Below are 22,224 nucleotides of genomic sequence, written 5' to 3'. Positions count from 1 at the left end.
GTAAACATTTCCAATTAATTTCTTCCTTGTCTTTACATTCCTTATTTGCTCACTGTAGTAACCTGTAATTAAATAAATAAATTAATGAATAAATAAACAAAATCGATAATATAGAATACATTCAAGTATATCAGTTCCTCAATACTGGAAAACAAGCAGCACCACTCTGCTGTCTGGTTGTTGGCTGACTGTTTGTTTTGTGGGCTACAGAACGTGCACAGCATATAGTCAGTAACCACATGCACCTCGACGATCTCAAACTGGCTCCATGATGTTGAGAGTTCTCTGTGTCCTTTGAGCTGTGATGGAGCTCACTGACACCACTGTGTTTCTGAGGTAACCTCATCTCACATCCTAAACATGACTGTCCTGAGTCACACTCTGCCCACACCTGCATCAGCTGTGGGCTCACTGGTGACCTAATGTATCTGAGATTACACACCACAGGTTGCTTCAAGGTTTACACATAAGACTTCAGAGATTGCAGTTCACTCATAGTGCAGTGAGGGTACGGAACAGCTGAGTGAGGCAGAAGACAGAGGCGGTGAGCGCAGTGCACTGTTTCGCTAGCAGCTTGGAGCTCAGGTCCTGGCAGCTGCGCTTGCTGCTGGCCCGCTCTGCTGCCAGACAGAAGTCCCTGAACGAACGGGCCACATCTGCTAGACCTGCAACGGCCTCTGTGTTCCTCCGGTCACACCTTTCGCAACCAGAGAACCACAGGCATATACCTGCCAACTCCACCAGGGTCCGGAAACTGTCAGCCAGGGAATGAAGCATTTCCTCTGGGCTCTGGCCAATCCCCACCACCTTCTGGCAGCCTGACATCAGTCGTCGTGCCTCTATCTGGAGCACCCTCTTGTTCTCTGTAAAGTGGGCAGGGCAGGTGTCCCTTGGGTGGCGACCTCCATAACCCGCTACGGCTCTGTCAGCACCGGTAGTCTCCAGAATGGAAAGGAGCTGATCCACGTCTATGCGGAGTACTTGGAAACCTGTTGGGGGTTCTGGGTAGCGCTGCTGGCCGAGCCGACTGATGGTGTCCTTGTGCGTTTGGGGCAGGAAACGGTCAGAGGAGTCAGATACTGGTGAGAGGAGAGGGCTGAGCTCAGAGGTAGAGGAGGAGAAAAGGTTGGAGCGGGGGAAGGAGGGAGAGTGGTTGGAGGAGGTGGAGAGAAAAGAGGAAACGGGTGGAGACGTCACGAGAGGAAGACCTGCTCCAGAAGTCACATCGCTGCTCTGTGTGCGGCAGGAGTACTCGTAGACCGTCAGCTCCTCGTCGAAGCTGTCCCCGCTGCTGAAGCAGTTGGTATAGACCGTTGGGCAACCACAAGCATCCAGCGGCACCTGCACCCCTTCCACTACTGACTCACATCCAGACGCTAGCACTGAAGTGCAGCCAAACTCAGACTTCAAGGGTGGGGTGGTCCCCACTATAGCTGGGCTCGTTGTCTGGGATGGATCCTCACAGATAGTAAAGACCCTGCAGCCTGAAGAAAGTGTTTTTGGTGAGTCAGAATTCTTCCCTGTAGGCCCACAAAGACCCATCAAAGGCCTGTCACTACTGGGCTGTCTTACTTTCTGTGCCTGATTATGAAAAGGGAGTCCTGGTCCATTTAGATTCTGTGTTGTCACCACTATCGGATGGGCAATAGAACGTGACTGATTGCTCATTTTATAACCTGGAAACTCTTCACCTGGACTTGTAACCTTCATCTTTGATTCAGGAGCATCTTTAATAGGGCCAGGAGTTTCCATTTTTAGGCCTGACAAGTCTCTTTGGAGGCTGCTCGATATGGAGGCTGGAGGGTCTGTTATCGGTCCTGATATGTTCTTGATAGGTCCAGTGAACAGAGGCATATGTTGCTGTTGGGGTTTGGGCTCAGTCTGGACAGGCAATGGAGGGCTTAACTCCTTCACCTCTGACACTGACTGAAAACTCTTTGCCGAGTTTGTTTCAACAAAAAACTCCCCGTCCACCTCAGATCCTGTAACCGTTGTATCCGAATCATCTGACTCCACAGATTCTGCAGTTGTGCACGTTTCAAAGTCTATAGTTTGGGTGACGTCATCAACGTCCGTAACTTTAATGGTGATTTCGACTTCATCCCTACTGTTGTCCTCAGCTGGACTCTGAGGTACATTCCCCACTCCAGTTTGGTTGAGGGTTTCGTGGGAGCGCGATAAATAAAGGGGCAAATTTAGAATTTTCCCTCTGAGTGTGGAGGCAGATAAGCTACCCATAATGCTCGGGGAACAGGTTTGGAAGAGGAAGTGAGTTGGGGAAGGAGGCGTCTTGGAGAGATGGTGTATTGTGACTGTGTTAGCTTTCACTACACTAGGACTAGCTAAGCTATTTTTAGCTTCAGCACTTTGCATAGTGGAATCACTTGTGGGGTTGTCGACATTTTGATCCAAACCTGAAGCACTTTCATGTGCAACCTCAAGTTGCGATCTGGTACCTGAATTAAATGTAGGCGATGTGGCACTTGTTGCAACTCCAAGCTTTGCAGTGATAGAGTTTATAGTACGAGTATAGTCAGAATTTACTGAACTAATTATTGTATGAGCTTCAGTGTTCGCAAGAGACTTGATAATAATTTGAGACTCACCTTCACTTGCTGTAGCCAAAGTTGCACTGATGCTATGCCTAGTAGCTATAGCACACTCATTTTTCTTGTCACTTGAACTCGAAGTTAAGGAATTACTCATGTCATCGTCAAAAAACACATTGTCCGAATTGGTGCTGTCTGTAACTTCATCGCTATTAGTCAAAGTAGAGCTAACAACACCGTTGGCATCATCCTCAATAATAATGGTGGTGATGTCTAAATGCAATTGTGCTTTGTTAGTGTATCTTTGTAACATCCCTTCAGAATAAGAGGAAGACATTTTGTTTGAGGTTCCCGTGTTTTCCCTGCCCCCTTCTCCCCTCAAAGAATAGTCACTTTGGGATTTGTGAAGAACTGGTATTGGAGGAACAGGGGATGACGGTGGAGGGGGTGGTGGCGAGTATGGAGGGTTTGACTTTTCACACACACCATCAAGCATGTGATCCTCTATATACGAGTTTTGCTCGAGGGCAATCAGACGGGCTCCCAAAAGGCCATTACTCCTCTTTTTAGTCACATCTATCAAACATGTAGGCAGTGTGTTGGCCTCTGGCTGCCTCTCGACACCAATGAGGGGTCTCTTTGAACTGGATGAGTTCCCTCTCACCCCATCTTTCTTCTCTTCTTCCCCTTTACCTTCCTCTTCAGTGCTTTCTGGCAAAAACATATGATTGGTGAACGCCCCTTTCCCCGACACGCCTGCAGTCTCCTCCTCCTCCTCCTCCTCTTCCTCACTCATCTCCTTCTGTTCATCCCCTTCCTCCTTTCCGTCACCCCTCCGATCAGCACTCTCCTTTCCATCTGGATCCACCCGACAGCGGACAACGGTGATGGTAGGAGATGCTGCCTTCGCCAGATCTGTGACTGATTTGGATTCCATTGCGTCAGGTTCCATCTCCATCTCTTGTTTCCTGGTCCTGGAGGTGGCCTGTGGGTCTCTAGTCTGCTCATGAGACCCCAAAACACAATGAGAGGCAAGTACATGCGAGTGGGGTTTAGACAGAATGGGCTTTGACTCAAGCTGAGTCGGTTCCCCTTCAGAGTGGGTCAAAGAGGAGACCGTAGGACTGGGATTCTGGGTTTGCTCTGAAGGTTCAGGATCTGAACTCAGAATCTGTGCATCATTGGCTTCAGCCACGAGATTCCTATGAAGCCTACTAGAGACCAGATTCTGCAATTCTGGATCTGGCTCTGGATATGACACCCTCGAGGTGTAATCGGTTTCCATGAAGGAACGACGCTTACGGGATCTTTTTCTGAGCTGAAACAATGTTTCTCTTCCTCCTCCTTCCTCGTCTCCTACTTTTCTCTCTTCTTCCTCTTTTCCATCTTTGTCTGCATCTGTCACCACAACTCTAATGTCACTAATGCTGAGTGTGCTGAGGAAGTCCAGTTTCATCTCTTTGCGAATATCTGTAACATAGTAAAACAAAAAGTCTCAACTTCAGCAAGTGTGTTTAAAACAGAGTGTCCATCACAATTATTCACAAAACAAATTCCTCAATAATTAGAAGCAAGAAGTAAACATAGTGTAGGGAACCCAAATCAACTGAATAACACAAAGTTTTTCATTTTTACTTAAAGGTTTATGTCTAAGGTGAGTAGCAGGGTAACTGTAATTAAAAGCATTTTTTTTCTGCAATGATACATCATAATGAGAAATGATAAAAATTATGATGATGATGACATAAATGGCAGCAGCCAGGCTTTTAACACTGTGATTTGCTAACTCCATATGTGCCTGATCGCTCTTTGAGAGGAGCAGGGCCTTACTTCATGTAATAGTTCCATAAAACAATCCCAACTTGTCAATAAAGTCAACTGGGCTTTTGCTGTCTGGGCTTTTTATGTCTTTTTCTTAACTGATGGTATATTGTTGTAGTTATCTATATCTTAAGTTCTAGATCACTTGACACATGGATTAGTTTTAGCATGATTTTTATTAGAACACACTTCGTAACTTTGTTTTGAGAGGTGCAATATAAACCAAGTTATTCTATTACAATGGATTTCACCTGTCAGGTAACATGGACTGGCCTATCGTATTTTTGGGAGTAATAGGGGCTGAAGTATTATCAGCAACATGTGCTAAAATATTATAATTAAAAGTACCCATTCTGCAGAAAAATGTCACATGTGACAGATATATTATTATGTATGACACGATATGCTGATGCACAAATGTAGCAGTTCACTGTTGTAGCTGGTTAGGTTGTTAATCCCATTGGTACAACAGTGGTACATCCAGAAGTCATAAAATAAACCGGATGATTTGTGAGATGATTAATGGGGCATAAAATAAGAAAAAAGTTCTGTTGCTGAAATGTGTTACTCTTTTTAAGATGGAACAAAGTGGAAATACTTAAGTTAAGTATAAGTACCTCAAAATTGCATTTAAGCACATTACTTGAGTGTGTAAGTGTACTAAGTTACTTTCCACCACCAGACTAATACATATCTTTGGACAGTTTAGTGTAATGGATGAAATGCTATTTCTTCTCTGGCAGGAGAGCTTGATTGCACTGAGCTCTATAGGCTCTCTAGTGTGACTCTATACAGACAGTGGACCTCAAGTCATCGAAACAGTAGGTGTGGTCAGAAGTGTGGTCTGCTACTTTCTGGCAATTATGTTTTATTACTCTTTAGTGCAGTTGTGTTACTTTTGTGGAGTAAATTGGTCCACCACTAGATGGCAGCAAAAGCAGAATTAACAGCCTGTGTTTTCATGAGATCAGCCTCACAACGAAAACCAAATCACCTCTTGGCATGGCCCCCGAGGTTGGGTCTTCAGGTGAGGTGAAGCGATCTCTGGCGTCAAAGAACTCCTCGTCAGAGCTGCTGTCTCCAAAGCCAGGCGGTGGCTGAAGGATTGGGATAGGCTCCAGGTCAACCGCCTTAGCCGAATCTTCCTTCACTTCCGTCCACTGTTCTCCCTCATTATGATGCAGGGGGCGGGGAAGGCTGCGAGCGCTGTCGGGGGTGATGTTGGAGCAGAGTTTGTAGTAGCAGCGAGCGTCGCTTTGGTCAAAGTTAAACACAAACTCGATGTGGGAGGACGGTGACAGGGATAGTGGATGTTCTTTAAAACTGCCCTCAGAGTTTACACTTCCTCTTTCACTTGCTCTTCTCGCCGACTTTCTCCTCCTCCTCCTCAACTCCTCTTCTTCATCTTCATCGTCCTCGCTGGCCTCCGGAGGGCTTGGCAGGAAGTCCACGAGGCGGGAGAGCTCAGCGAAACACATGGAGCTGTCGTCACAGCAGGGGTTACCTGAACATTTTTGGATATGTTGAAGGCTTGGAGAGGGTGAGACCAAAGTGAGGAGTTGAGGATCAGCTCCGTCGCCCGACCTCCTGCAGCCCCCTCCTTGTCTGTCGTGAGTTGTGAGGTGGATGAGAGGATGAGCGTGGGCTGGTGGAGGGGCGAGGAGGTGGGGCTGAACGCGCTTATGAGAGTAGGGATGAAGCTGAACAGGGGAGAGGCTATGCATTTGTAAGGGAGCATTGGAGTAGATGGAGGAGGAAGAACATGAAATTAAGTCATCTTCCTCCAAAGCGTCGAGGGAGTCGCTGGACGGGCTGGTGATGACACGAGAGTCAGTATTACAAGAATCTGATGTCTCTGATACAGATGGATGCTCCTCTACTGCTCGTACTTCAACGCCACCTTCTTGTCCCACTTTTTCCCTTTGTTCCCTAGAGTCATTGTCCGTTATCTCCGTCCGTGTTTGCTGACCATCCTGCGCCTTTTCCATCTCCTCCTTGTGCTCTGCATCTTCACTCTTTCTCTCTCTATTCTTATCTAAGGGAAACTTTTCCTTTTCAGTGTCAGCATCTTTTTCTTCTTTTTGCTTTTCACCCTCACAAGGTTTATCTCCCTTTTCCTTGCCATCTTTGTTTCTCTTTCTGTTTCGGTCTTTTCTTTTTCTTCCCTCTGGGTCTGATGAGGATCTGACACGATGGCAGGGCCTCTCGTCATGAGACACCAGGGTGACCAAAGCTTTCATGTCCAAGTCAGAGGAGGTGTCCGAGTCGCTGCCGCATCGTGACACATAACCTGTGAACATACACCAATATGAACACAAGTTATTTATTATTTAGAACATACTTGTGACTTTATGGAAGCATGGATACATGTTATGACAGTATATTACTGTAAATGTGTACCTTCCTCAGCAGACACTCTGTGCTTCTTGAAATCATGTATCCATGGAAAGATGTTGAGGTTGGGGTCAACAAACACTCGACAATAACCTGCTATTAGGCAGGACATATCTTTGGCGGCCGTTGACTCCAACAGCAATGTAATGGGCTTTGTATGAGAGAGGAGACAAGATGATACGAGATTTGACAAGGAAAGTAGAGGCATGGAAAGTCAATTTCAAGAGTGGAAAAACACTTAGTCATCCTGTCTTATCCAAAAGGGTCATAATGGTTCTTTAAATGCTGAAGTCTGCACATTGTTTACAAGAGGAGGAACACAACATAATGCAGATGGGTCAGTAAAAAAACAGACTCGAAGAAATGAATCCCAATTAAAATCGACATGTTAAATTCAATGCTAATTCATAGTAATCCAAATCACAGTTTGTCCCTCTTTCCTGTCGTGCTATTCATCAATCTGGATTGTTTTTGTGTTAGCTACTTATTTTTGGGATACATTATCCGTAAGATGTCTGCATTCTCAACTAACACCAAACAATCTAAATTGATAAATAGCACGACAGGTAAGATGTAAAATGTGTTTTTTTCATTTGGGGCGAACTAAACTATTAAAGAGGCAGTTTGATTTGTGAGTTTCAGACCCCCAAAGAAGCTAAATCTCCTGTGACCAAAGGGGGAACAAATATTGCTAATTAATACGCAACCTAATACAACCCACTTTTGTAACATTGCTTGCAATGCTGATTCAGTTACTTCAAAGTAAATGAGGTTTACAGTATTTTGTCTTCCCTCTGTAAATTAGTTAAGTGCGTATTTTCCTGCTCTTACCTTGATGTCCTGCAGGTATATTTTGACCAGGCTGACCTTGTCGGATTCAGGCAGCAGCTCGATGCGTGTGATGCTGGTGAACTCGGTGAGGGTGGACAGGATGCTCAATTTGTGGTTGACCACCTGACTTACCCCGTAGCGCGCCCCCACCAACAAGGTCACCATCGACTCCCTATCCTGAAGCTAAAGGGTGGGGGGCAGGGGAGGGGTCGTTGAACAGATAGACATTATAGACAATGAGGAGATTGAAACTCCAATCAACAACCACTCACTAAAAAATGAATATACATGTACAGCAAACAATTCAGAGCCCTACCATCATAGTGGCACTAAAGGACTTCCCTCCAAATGACTTGAGATCACTCAGTTCCTCCAGGTAGTTTATCCGGGTCTGATCGGCTGACAGACCCTTCTGCTTGGGATCGTTCTGTGATTGGCTCTTCTTCATGTGGTAGCTAATGGCCTTCTTCAGATCTTTCTCTCGCATGTTCCTCAACAAGGTGGATGACACAAAGTTCTCTATGCCCCACGTCTTCCTAGAGCAAACACAGTAACACAGACTGAGAAAGAGGGTCTGTTTGTGTGTACAATACTATTAGAGAGCTGAAACTACATTCAGGATGTGTGAATTTACAATAAATGTGATGGGAATATCTTCCCAAAACCATTTTTGAAGACTATACAATTTCCAATCTTGAAATGCATACTTGATGCTCACTAAATGGCTGAGTGCTAAAAGACTGCAGTTGTTCTATACAACAACAAAAACATATTTTTGTCCTGCCAAAAAGACAAGACCTCCACTTGTTATAATGTTAATTATAGTTTCATTTAGTGGTTATGAATATAATAATTTAAACTGTGTGTCTCACGTGATCATCTTTAAGTTGGTCTTTGGTGACTGTCCACAGCTCGCCAATCTCTCCTGGATGTGCAGCGCAGCGAGTCGCAGGGCGGTGTTACACCTCATCTCTATTGCAAAGCGCTCCTGCAGCACATCATTCACTCCCTAATACACACAAAAGGCACAAATCAGTACAAATGGTGAAAACAGACATACATAAATATGTAGTTTGTAAACTACTGGCATGTCTCATTTGTAGCATTTACATTTTTACTTGTGAGCTAAGCTAAAATATCGATCACAATAGGGTGCCACTTATGCTGCATCTCGATTGCACAGTACATGGCTCAACACAACTAGATCCGCTTTTTGTTTTTCCATGAGCAAAAGTTGTGAATAGTACCTGGTACCTAATACTTTCTGTGGTACCACCTTGGTCAAGGTAGCAAGCGAGCTGAGTCGATACTAGAAGGTGGAGTTAAAACAATGCAGACCACTTATTGGTCAGAGAGCATCGTCGAGCCCCTTCTTGCTGTAAGGCGACGCCACGACACCACTGTGCATCCTAATTCGGACAATCTCTGTGGAAAACTGTGCTCTAAACTACACTGTATGAATAAAGAAATGCAGACGTTTCTCTGCTTGTTTGCCCATGAGAGGATTCAGCAAATGTTGCGTAAACGATAATGTCATGTCAAGGCAGTTTCACCCAGCGTCACTGTTGCAATCATTTGAGAATCCCGCTTACACTGTTCTATTTGCAGTAGAAAACTAAATAAAGGAAAGGACCTGGTTCCAAAGGTGAGTTCCAAAATTAAGATATTTGTTGAAACAGACACAGGAATTTACTAAAAGTACAGTGCAAGAATAAAACTATAGTGGTCAAACTATTGATTTACATCACGATGAAATGTGTCAACTGCAACAATAACTGAACTTGATGGAGGTGTCACACAACTTCACACAAGGGTAAGTTATGGGTATAATGGAAAACCTACGAATTATCAAAACAGATTAGTTTAAGGGTGGGTCAGAAGTTCATCAATCTACCTGCAGGTAGAGGTACTCAAAGGCTGTGGGATCCTCCTGCAGCATTGTCTGGAGGGTTTTGGGCATGAAACAAACACGGAACAGACATCTGTAGTCGTGGGCCTCTTTCTTCTGGACCACCTAAACACACACACACACACACACACACACACACACACACACACACACACACACACACACACACACACGCTGTATTTCTTTGAATTCAATTAAAAGCATTAGTAGTCACAGATTAAACTCACTCTCAAATGTAGCTTTAGAGTAGATTAGATGTAGATGCACGAAAAAACAGGAGTTATTAATGTGTGCGTGTGTGTGTGTACCTGCTGTATCCTCTCCTCTTCATGTAGCAGCAGTAGTTTGGAAATGCTGTGCCGCTGCTCCAGCACCAGGGAGAAGTGTTCAATATGGCTCAGAGGAAGCTTTTCCTTTAGTGTCATCACAATGTCCTGGTGCACAGGGAAGAACGTTACCTCTAGATAGACAATATTTTATGACATCAGGAAACATTATTGCTGAGGTGAGCTGGTCTGAGCTTTGTGGGTCTCAATGGAGCAAGATAACATCTGAGTAGTTGACAAATCAAAGAAACTGATGCACAGCATATCTCATACTGAGAAAATATGAGAGAGTGAGTAAATCACATCAGTTGTAGCTTTTAAATCAGACCGTAAATGTAATCCAATATGATCTCAGTTATATATATATATATATATATATATATATATATATATATATATATATATATATATATATATATATATATATTTAAATATAAGGCTTGCTGCAGACTTTACACTACATCATCAGTGTGGTCATAAAAAATGCTTTAGTTTTTGACTTGATTAAGAATCACAGAAAATACTTCCATTACATAATGAACATCAGCTTCATCTCTAAACTCCCAAATCTTTATTTATAGTAGCTAGCTAGTATATATTAAAAACAAATTATATGAAGGATGGATATCATATAGTAGACTGCATCACTGCATACTACCTTGACTGTGGTGTTGGGGTCAAATTTAAAGGCCTTGGTCTGCCCATTCTCCAGATACACCTTCAGAACATTAGGCAGGAAGAGCAGCGAGTTGCCCTGCAAAGCAGAATTGGGGTCAGAGTGTCAGATGAAACTGTGAGCGTCGTTAAACTTGGCGGTTCAAGGGCATTGTAAGTAACAACCTGACAGCTTGATATGTAGTGGATTTATTCAGACTAGTGCAGAGCCCGTTGACATTATTCCTGTTCAGAATGGACATTGTACTCCGAAATAATGTACAAAAGGCGCTTAGGCTAATGCTGCGTTCACAGAAAAAGGGTTGTGAATTTCCGCAATACTTTTCCGCCTGACTTTACTTGCTCGACTTTATGTGGTTAATTTGCTTTTTCGCTGCAGAAAGGGGGCGCGGCTTATCTCTGTGGCTTTACTCCGTGAAAACATTTACCATTTCCGCCATTCACCATTGAAATAACCACTAGTTCTGCTTTATACTGGTTGTGGAAGTCCCACATACTTCAGAACATCAAACGCCCCCGTGTCTGGATTCATAATATTTTCCGTAGTCACACACAGCTCCGACTCCTCCAGGACGAGTGTCTGAATGAAGCCGCTTCCAGCGCTCCTTCAGGCGGACCAGCAGCAGTTTGATTCAACTACAGCAGGACGACGGTGACGACGAGCGGAGCTTCTCAACGCTGATTGGCTTTCAGGCAAATTTTTCTAAGCGAAAAAGCAAATTTTCTCAACCATTCGCGTCTGTGCATTGACTTTACATGCAGGCCCGGCTCTACGGGCGGACTTTGGGGTGCCAGGCACGCCCTGGGACTCAGTTGAGCCCACCCTGGATGGACTAGTCTGTCAGTCACTTACTGCACATAGTTCTGTGCTGTATAGCGGCTTCAAATTTCTGTGTGGTTTGAATGTTTCACATACCATCATAGGCAGCGCTGTAACATTTAATTTTCACAGCTCTAACTCAAGACGAAGCGGGCGGAGCTACTTAGGTGTCAGGGATAAGAACTTCAGTCAGGGTTTCACATTTATAAAATTACACTGCCAAACTGCATGCTGGGTCGTCCTGTCGAACTCCGTCGCACAGGAAACTTCATGATAAGTGGGCGAGCTTTACCCATGATGCAGTTCGACGGTGTAATTTCATAAATGTGCAACCCTGACTGAAGTTCTTACCCTGTCACGTAAGTAGGGCTCGCTGCGCACGCAGCTGTATTCTGTGAAAATTAAATGATGCTTCTTCCCAAAGTACTTGTCGTTGCGGCTATGCACCACGGGTATGATGTGGCTGAAAAAAAGAAGAGTGCACCCCCCAGAGCAAAGTAAGGCCCCCCTGCATATCAGTGCCTGGCGCTGGGCCTGTTTACATGTAATCTACCTGCGTGAATATTTCGCAACTCTTTTGGTGTGAACGCAGCATAAGAGCACTTCAAAATAGACAACTTAACTGGATACTACTTACATACTCACTTACTGTGTACTTCTACAGAGGAAAATATTGTAGAATTTACCTGACAGAAAATGTTACTGGTTACCTTGCGGATTCAGATCTGACTCACAAAATAAATGTGTGTAAATCAATCCCATGATCAATAATTGCAATATAATATAATGTAATGGCAGGAGTGGCAACACTATTGTTTTAAAACTGTAAAGTGCCAATGGTTTATCCAGACACTTCTCGGGAGACAATTCTCCCTTCTCTGCTGCTTATTATCCTGTAATCACAGACATTAGGACTGGAGGATGAGGCAGATATCGATCCGTGTTTTCTCTGTGATTAGTAATGGCCACTCCAGCTTCTGTGGTTTTCTTCATCCAGCTAATGTCACATCCGCTGGCAGGATGAGAACTCTGATCAACCAGAACCGGGCTTACAAGAGAATACTGACAAAATATAAAACATCCGTCTTTGTCATTGTGCAAAGGTACAATTAGTTAATCACATTTTACAAAAGTGTCTTTGCCAATCCACCATTGTTTACATCCATGTTTATTAGCTTCTTCAACTTCCCTGTTTTTACTGATGCATCTTGGCATGTTCTCACCATCTGTTGATCAGTGGCATATTGTGACAGCATTGGTAAGATTGTGTATCGCGTCACCAGGGTATGCATGTGCATCCTTGTGCGTGATAGAAGGGAAAAAAGGGACCCAGAGGAAGCGCTGCTTGAGGTCAAAAACTCCAAAGTCAAGCTTTAAATAGCTTACAAATCAGCTTGAGATCTTCCATCTCTCTCTTCAATGTGAGCTTATTACTATGATTGTTATTATTATTATTATTATTATTATCTGTTTGCATTGTTTCCTTCAACAATGCAAGTGATATTCATTACATTCATTTTGAACTTTAAACCATGTATCTTATTTTGCTCTAGACAGGTATATACACATTGAAACACTGAGTTAAGGGGATGAAATAACAGCAACCCATGTTCTCTCACTCACCTGAGAGTGGCCATTGACTTCCACCTCCTCAGCAAAGTGAACCTTTATAGGGTTGGACCTGAGCTTGGCCCTCTTCTCTGGTGTGATGAATGATGACTTTGGGCCCTGGGCAGGAAGGAGGGATTAAAATCAATGAATCAGTTTGTCATAGTATTTATGTTAAAATAATTTAATAAGAGATGTTATTTTAATGAAGAACAGTGAAGTGGTATATATGAGGGAAATGAAAAGACACAGCCCGTTGCTTTTGCATGCATGCATACAGAAATTTAACCAAACACATTTTATTTATTTTGTTTGATAATACAAACCATGTTTTTCTTTGGTTGACTTCAACGGCAGGTTGCAGACTTACAGTGAAAGTAATTTTGCCAGCTCCAATATCACGACTGACATTAAAGCTTGTAGACAATTTGAAAGAAGTGTTACATCAAACCAAAATGTCCATGTTATCAAATACGCTGACTTTCAGCTGAGGATAAGCTGTGATTATTCAATTAAAACAAGTTGAAATTGTTACAAGTTCTAGAAAATCACAAGCACTGTCCGGGAAGGATGTGCACACTGGATACTGGATAGCATTTTAGAAATGCAGAAATGACAAGTGATTATGATATACACAACTGTTCATCCATTTAAAACATTTAGTTAAAGGGATAGTTCGGATTGTTTGAAATGGGGTTGTATGAGGTACTCATCCATAGTCAGTCGATTACCTACAATTAGCTTGAATTCACCAAATCCACCGAATAACACAGACCACATTGTGATAGCCGTAAACCAGCAACTCACTGTTCTGTGTGGTAAAATTACTGTTTTTGCCTGTGGAGTCTTGTGGCTTTGCAGAGAGCATAGATGGATATGACGTGCCAATTCCATGTCAGAAAGGACTCTCTGACGACAAGGTAAAGTGGAGAAAATATTCTATATATAGAGTACACTTAAACTGATATAATTTTTTTTAGGTGGATAAACATGTGTTTTGCTGGTTCCCCAGTCCACAGCAGTGCATTGCTTTGCACCGGGTGCTGCTACTCAATCCTGTTTCTGGGTGCATGCTGACTGCCATCTGCTGTAGTAATACATCGACTTTGGATAAGAACCTTGTACAACCCCCCTTAGAAAAATCTGAACTATCCCTTTAATGCAGAAATAGTAATATTACTATTTGCAATTCTGTCAAGGCATTTACATTAAGGAGATAACAATTATGCATTCATATTAATCTTAAGTACAGGTGCTCAGTAAGAAGATAAGCACATTGTTTTCTTCGTTACTGCAAAGCCAGTTAGTGGTGGATGGTGGATTGAAAACCCCAGAAAAAACTGACAAAACAATCCTCCTATACTCTTATATATACTTTTGATGTTTTGTCACCATCACCATGCATGACAGAGATGAATACTTTCTGGGAAATAATAATTTCTTAAAGCTCAATGCGATTTTCTTGGAGGAGCTGTGAGCTATGAATCAGATGGTAAAAAGATGCTTCCATCAGCAGAGCCGCTGATGAGAATCACTGAGGAGCGGCCATTTATTTACCGATCTACTTCACCTTAGTGCAAACACACACGTCAGCTTCACAGAGTGAGATCCACAACCTACGCACACACAGTAAAAATACACATATGTAGTGATAGTGTGTGTATGTATCTTAGTCTGTGAGGCGAAGTTTACGAGGGTGTTGTCACTGATGTAGTGGTGGGAACGTGGTGACAGGACGCTTGTTAGTAATGGCGCTTGACCCCCATACCCTCATTGACATGATGATTAATAGGTTTGTTGATCAGCATTTTAAAATCCCAAGTGTATAGAGACACAGTACATATATAGTATGTAAGCATGTGCACACATACATGCCTGTGTGTGTTTGTACAAGAGGAGATGTTCTGAGTTCATCTTGAATTTGCTTCTGTTTAACTGTGTTAGCTGCAATGGACTCACCAGCATCGTTCTCAGGACAGTCATTGTCAATGAATCTTGACACTCCCTGAAAAATAAAAACAAAGGGTGGTTTGTATAAGGTTAGACTTGATGTGCAAACAGCATTGTGTGTGTGTACTGATAATCATGTGTGTTTGTGAGCTGACGGTGTAGACCTGATTATTTCAGCAGCTTGCTCTGGGGTCAGGTCATCGACAGCGATGTTATTGATCTTCACAAGCTGGTCGCCAGGGACTAGCCGACCATCTGCAGGACCACCTGGATACACACAATGTCATTGTGTTGTCATGCCTGAGGGTGTTCAATTGGCTTGGGTAGATGGCTTGGGTAGATGGCAGGCAGTAGCTTGTATTCTAATGAACTCCTTTCATCTCACAGTGATGCATAATTCTTCACACTGCCAGCAATCTAATCACTGTACATCTACATTTAGGGAATATCAAACAACCTGTAAATCCCTCTGCCGTATTTACGTGAATCATTGTACCATCAATATCACTGTTAATTTATTGTCAACAGGTAACCCTAAATAGCTGCACAACTGATAACAATAGGAGCAAAATCTTCTCTCTGTGTGATTCTCTTCAGTCGTGAATAGACACATAAACCTTTTTGTTAACACTTTCTTTGACGGCCATTTCTATAATGCAATATCAACATGCTTCTATTGCGTTACGACCTGCGTATAGCACTGTAAAGTTATGTAATAAGAACGCAGAAATACTCATAATGCTTTATAACAATAATCATAAAACATCATTAATAATGATTTATAACGACATACGGTCAAGTATCATGATACTTCAATTGCATTTGCACATTTCATTTTGAAGGACAATAGTGTATTATAATTCCCACAGTTGTAATACATTATAAACATTGTTTGCGTTAAGTGAAGATTTAATTTTACAATGTTTTGTGGGTTGTTCTTGCGTAGATTTATAATCTTTTTTCACATGACTAGTTACATGGAAACTCGTGTTACCACTTGGGCTTATGTCATTGAATTAAGAGGTGAATGGAAATAAAACCATGTATACAACCTTGCACTATACATATCGTTTAACAGAGTTGTGAGAATATTGTTTTGCACATCCGATGCTCAAAATCTTAAAATAAGTGGATGATGATGTCTTATATCGTGCATATTTAAAGAATGGTTTGGACTTTTTCAAGTCTGTCTTAAAAGAATAGCCAGGTTCTTGCTGTACTCATTCGTCCTGTTCTTACTGGCCATTACATTAGGAGTCCATTAAGAAGGGATCTTTTAATAGTCAGGAGGAATGATTACAGCAAGTGAAACCTATTTCAAACTCCATATGTGAACCTATCGTTGAACTTTTCCCTGGTCAAGCTATTACAGAAACAACTGTTTCATTCACTGTTTCAAATATTTCATTGTACAGAGCTACTGATAGCTCTAACTCTAGGTTGTTACATTTTCATTATGCAAAATGTAACAAGACACTTTCTTTTCTTATCTAATAGATCTGATTTAATATAATTAATATCCCGGGATAAAGCATGCATTTCTATTTTTGTGCACAATCACAAAGGCATGAACAGTGTCGTTGAGTTTCCACCATACAAATGCTGATAGACACGATGTAATTCACAGCAATAGGCAGCACAGAAAACAGTGTGGTTCTGACTGTAGACAGCTCACATGAATTTGTGTTGCCATGTGCACACCATAACATCTCCAAAGCCCAAGTGATGTGCATAAATTCAACTGATGTGCAGTGAAATTCAACATGCACCAATCAGTATGGATGAAAACTCTCTTGATTATGTCGAAGAGTTTACTTATTGGGGAAGTCTTCTCAGTTAGGATAAAGTTTGGTGCTGGAGGGCATTTCCTCAGAATGGACCTGGACCACATTTTAAAGTAGCCTTAAGATGGACTCCACATGGAAAGAGGAAAGAAGGGAGGCCAAAAACAACCTGGTAGAAAACTCTGACCTCGGAACTGAAAATCTAACTTGGGGTTGTGACAACACATGATCAGATGGAGGCAGGAAGTGTAGCAGCCTTATGTTCCACAGAAAACAAAGAGGATTAAGTAAGTAACATGCACTCAATAACTCATTTTGTACCTTAAACTGTGTATAATCTATGGATTCAGTGTCAACCAGGTTAATAGTTTCTCATAAACGGAGACATAAACCCTGTCACTGTATCCATAGACCACTCCCTGCCATCGTCTTCCTATTACTGTCGTCAACAACTGTCAGCAGCAATACTACAATACTGAGCTATTGAATTAATATACACGTACTTGTATATTAATTGATGTTACATCCAGAATTAACTTAAACAGATGCAGGTGACACCGATAGCTCTGAAAATGCTAGGCTTCATATTTCACTGTCAAGATGCTGCAGGACATGACCGAGAGAAAGAGAGAGAGAGAGGACAGATTGAGCCAAGGCTAAGTGGGGCCACTGGAGACATGAGCAACAGAGTGTGTGTGTGTGTGTGTGTGTGTGTGTGTGTGTGTGCGCGCGTGCGTGCGTGTGTGTCAGGCAGAAGCAGATGGTGACAGAGTAGACTTTAACCAGACAGGCGAAAGCGAGGTAATCTGCCCCTTGACCTCAGCTCAGCTGCAAAATGCAATTCAGTGCACAATTATAGGTTACATATAATACATAGTTTGTAGTTAATTACTTTAAAGTAAATGTTTGATTTCAGTCAAATAGTAAAATTGAAAAGCAGTTCTTTGGGGGGATTTGCAGTACTTAAAGTACAGGTTTTTGTTTTAGAATGCAGTTTAACATACATTTCCAGTGATGGAAACCATCCTATTGTCATTTGTTTCGCACATTCATGAATACAGCATCTAGCTATAATGTCCAGGATTATAACAAGCTAAATATATATACATGTACTGTGTAACTGGTTCATTCACATTGTTGGAAAAATGTGAATAAACGGTACTGTGGTGGCAGGGGCGTGGTTAGCGCAGCTGCAGAGGGGGAGGGGAGAAGCGACTCAGGGAACAGGTGCCGAGATGAGGTGTGATCAGTGTGATCAGCCTCAGCTGTGGGCAATTGTTTGTGTGTGTGTGTGTGGGAGGGGGGGGCTGTGTCTCCCATATAAGCAGTGGCTGAGGAGGAGTGGAGAGAGGTCGCAGAGACGGTGGAACGGTGGACAGTCGAGGGAACGACGACCCAGCCATACCTGCACGTTAACTGTCCGAAATAAAGCTTGTTACAGACCTGCCAACTACAGTGTGCTGCCTTCTTTGTGCTGTCCGAGACTCGTGGGGTAACAGGGATCGTTACAGGTACATTTTTAGAACGGTACATTCAACCATGTAAAATATGAGTGATACATGGAGAAATGCCTGTACTTTTGGATAAATGTTTACGTTACACTTGCGCGACTCGCCGATTCTTGGCGTTTTGCCAAAAGCCGATCTCCGTGAGACCTTCGTGAGGTCGGCTTTTCTGCTGTTGCGTCTCAAACAGAAAACAGATCTCAACTCAACATTGAGCATGAATTGAGAGCGGCCGAATCAAGTCTACAATCCCGTTTAAAAAAGATTTGTAGAGGAAAGCAGCTCACTGCAGCCACTAATACTGATACACCTTGATGGCTCACATATCTGCACTAATTCTGTTTTGTTTTGCAAAAAAAAAAAAAAAGCTTATTGTTTTCCACAATAAGCTATTTAGTAGTAACTAAATATTAGTTATTTTTTGCACAGATATAACTTTATTTTCATGGTTCTAAGTGATTGCAAATTTGTTTTGGTCTGATGGAGCAATCTGGTTTACTGGAAAGTGATTGCAATTTTCTTTATTCTATTATTCATAAAAGCACAAATGGAGTCACAAAATGATGTTATTTACAGAAAAAGAGAACCACTGCTTTAAGTATTTGTGTCGGTGTCGTAGTCCCTTATGCCAGGTAAAGTAATTTAGTAGAGGACTTCCTTTGCCTGGGTAAAGCTTCCATTGTATATGCTGACTGCGTATCCCTTCTCCGTCACTGAGACCCAGATCACACCCTTAACCTCAATCTTACCCACTTATTACATAACAGAAAGTACATTTGGCATTTGATTGGAAGAGGCTGTTGGCGACAGTACACAACCCAGGAGGAAGTGCTGCCTCAATAAAGGGAAACAAATCGATGTGCTTCAAAAGCTCCTCTTTTGTTTTGCCTTTTCATTATACTGAAGATGCTTTATATACGCACGCACGCACGCGCGCGCTATCTTTTGTTAATGCAATTTTGTGTACCAGAATGCTGTATGAGCATACGGTCTCAACCTCCCTCCGAGTTTCCACTTTTTACAGCTTGCCTTGTACACTGGCCAGAGGCCTGCAGTGGCACAGCTCCACTATCATATTTGCCGTGGAGACTTGCAAAATATGAAACGACGGGAAGAAAGGGGGCAAAAAAAAGCTCTGTTCTCAGTGTTTTTTAGGCTTGGTTTGTCACATTTGGACTTGCACATCTATGTAAGATGAGTTGTTTATGTGTAGATTACAATGCATGAAATATGATAATTAATAAGGGATATTATGAGGGATTTGTAATTGTATGCATATGAAGGTCACTTTATTACTGTGCAATGATGTCCATGTGTACATTGCAATGCTTAAGATAGATTATTGTTTATCAGGTCACAGAGCCACTAGTATGCTGAGGGTCACATGGTAATTTACACACGGACAGTGGTTGAGGGTTTTACAAAGGAGCATTTGGTCTTATGGAACAAAGAGAATGGACCACCTGTGGTTCATCCTGTGGTTTATGACACGAGATAAGGAACTGGTGGGGGATTTGAGTTGCATGTCAGCCAGCCGAGAAGAGAGGTTTCTGTGAAAGGTTGACTGAAAGCTGTAGTCTCATCAGTTGTAACATATAGAACTGAATAACAATTTCTTCTAGGTCAAATATTGCGTTAGCAAACACAGGAGGGCGGAGTGAGGACTTCAGGTACCGGAAAACATGAACGTTATGGAGCCATCTTCAAAACCTGTGCCAAGAGAAACTCCGCCCCTGTGGGACTTTTAGCCAATCGCATGCCGTAGAACTAACCAATGAGTGGCCTTGAGCTCTGTGAATGAGACCTATAACTAACACGTGAGCAAGAAGAGCGGCCCTTTTAAATCCCCACGTGACTGGACAAGACCTGCGGTCTGGAGTTCGTTGAGGAAGGAGCGGCCCCGATGGGGTTTGCATAAGCTGTTCTGTCATCATTCTTTTATTAAATAATTATTAGTATAACTCTTTTTGGACTCCGGACCTTATTCCCCACACCACCTCCCAGGATCTGAACATATATTTTACAACACCCTCCTACCAACTATGGTCCTGTCAGCCAAAATCACATGCAAATGTAGTACACACTGCAATGAGTTCATACTTTTCTGTCTCTATTCATATTCAACAATGCTTAGCTCTTGTTACAGTACCGATATGAACAGTAGCAGTGACAAAGCAGACTAACACACTGCAGTGCTTGGCAATGGGAACTGGCACGTAGAATGTGATCTCCATCCGTATTATAACTGCTCCTTCAGAACAGGCACCAGAGGGAAGAGAGGGGCCTAGCTGGCAATAACTAAATAATATTTGACTGCACGTCTTTGTAAAGTAGCTTTGCCCTTTGTTTTGCTTTCTACCTTTACATTTCATATGTCTCGTCCTACCTGGGGTTACCTCCTGCACCAGGATGGGGGTCTGCAACGACAGAGTGAGGCCATGAGAGTTGAGGTCCTGGTCCCGTTGGATCTGGACGATGAAGCGGAAGGGGTAATTACTCTGATCAGAGCCACTGCCCTCTGCTGACTGCCCATCCACTGCAACCCGGTCCCTGGAGAGGAGCAGGTGGACAAAAAAACAAAATGATTCATTCAGAACTTAACTTGCATATCATGCATTTGCATTTCTACTCTGGCAGATTGACCAATGCAGATCTTTTTATTGGTGTATATTAGACAGATAAGAGGATACATAATACATACATTATTATGACTAGCAAGATACAGCACAATACATTTGCAGATGGCTTTATAGATCACTAATGTGGATTTCCTATGATTTACATATTTTCACAAAGGATCTCAGTCAAAAGACATACAGGTCAGATGAAATGGAGAATCTAACTAAACATAAATCAGACCAAAATAGAGGTCTACCTGCTCAGAGAGTGAGACCTGCTGCCCAGGTCTCGGGACCGTCTCAGCCATCGTCCCACCACCTGCTCCACCCGGCTGGTTTTACGGGATGGGGAGCGGCTCCTGTCCTGCACCTCCATTTACCTACCAGGGCACCAAGGTCAAAGGGTTTACAGTGTAGCTGTTTATATGGCTCTATATTAACGACAAAATGTGATGAAATATACCAGCCAGGAAGTATTTACAAATCTAAACAGAGGCAGAGGGTTAAGATACGAAAATACTCTTATCAAAACCAGATCCAAACTCCAGTGTTTTATTTCTATTTAAAAATAATTGTGAGAGAAAGTGACATCTAACTCCATCAGATGTTTTCAATCAGAATGCAAGATAAGAGTTCATCGCAGATATAGCTTGCAAAATGCAGTGCTTCAGACAAACATTCGGTTTGGCTTCTGTGTCTTTGACATGGCCTGAGGCCAACAATGATGTCACTGCATGCAGCCTAATAGTCTCTTAGTCTGAGTTATGGGCCATTTGCCTGTTGCATTCAAGTCTCAGTAAACGTCGATATCAATAATTCCTAATTATCAATAATGACGGCGTCTCCTTTAAATGGGTCCCTGTTGTAGTTGCTGTGAGGCTGGTGGCCGTCATAAAACTGAGGCGAGGCTCTGGTGGTTGGTGAGCTGGATGTAATGGACATGAGTCGCCTCTGTGGTTCTATTAATCACTTTGTCTATAAAATGTTGGTGAAAGCTCTTTAGAATGTATTAATTCAATTGAATTTCAGAGCCCATGATGACATATTCAAACAGTCAACAGTCCAAAACCCAAAGAAATTAAATTCAAAATGACATATATGGCAAAGAAAAACAATCTAATTCTCACATTTGAGATGCTGAAAACGACAGATTTGGCCTTTTTGCTTAAAAGAATGACTCAAAGAATGATTTAATTATCAAAATACCTTTTGTTGATCTCATTGGATGTTTACAGAGTTGAGATCACATTTGACAGCACATACTTTCCAAACCTAGTCATTCATTAAGTTTAAGATACACACACACTTTTTGTAAAAAAGGAAAAAGAAAAAAAAGAAGAAGAAAAACTAGCTAACGCACCACATATATGTACTTTTACATTTAAATGCATCTTCCATGGTAGGTACCACTCACATAAAACAATGTTGTTTGCT

General features: G+C 42.4%; 1 protein-coding gene across 1 annotated transcript; it reads right to left on the bottom strand.

Annotated features, from left to right (window-relative positions):
* Positions 1-492: 492 nt before the first annotated feature.
* On the bottom strand, positions 493-21,166 carry frmpd1a (FERM and PDZ domain containing 1a; the record flags this gene model as incomplete). The annotated part of the gene is made up of 14 exons (XM_079220196.1): positions 493-4,019; positions 5,365-6,660; positions 6,771-6,915; positions 7,596-7,778; positions 7,912-8,131; positions 8,468-8,604; positions 9,490-9,609; positions 9,813-9,938; positions 10,489-10,584; positions 12,949-13,053; positions 14,893-14,938; positions 15,048-15,150; positions 20,559-20,722; positions 21,048-21,166. 14 exons carry the CDS (start codon positions 21,164-21,166, stop codon positions 493-495), a joined length of 6,387 nt encoding a protein of 2,128 aa, XP_079076322.1.
* Between the last annotated feature and the right edge of the window lie 1,058 nt (positions 21,167-22,224).

Source organism: Taurulus bubalis, assembly GCF_910589615.1.
Source record: "Taurulus bubalis genome assembly, chromosome: 6".
Lineage (NCBI taxonomy): Eukaryota > Metazoa > Chordata > Actinopteri > Perciformes > Cottidae > Taurulus > Taurulus bubalis.
The sequence above is the reverse complement of the archived record's forward strand: the minus strand, read 5'-3'. Positions and strand labels throughout refer to the sequence as shown.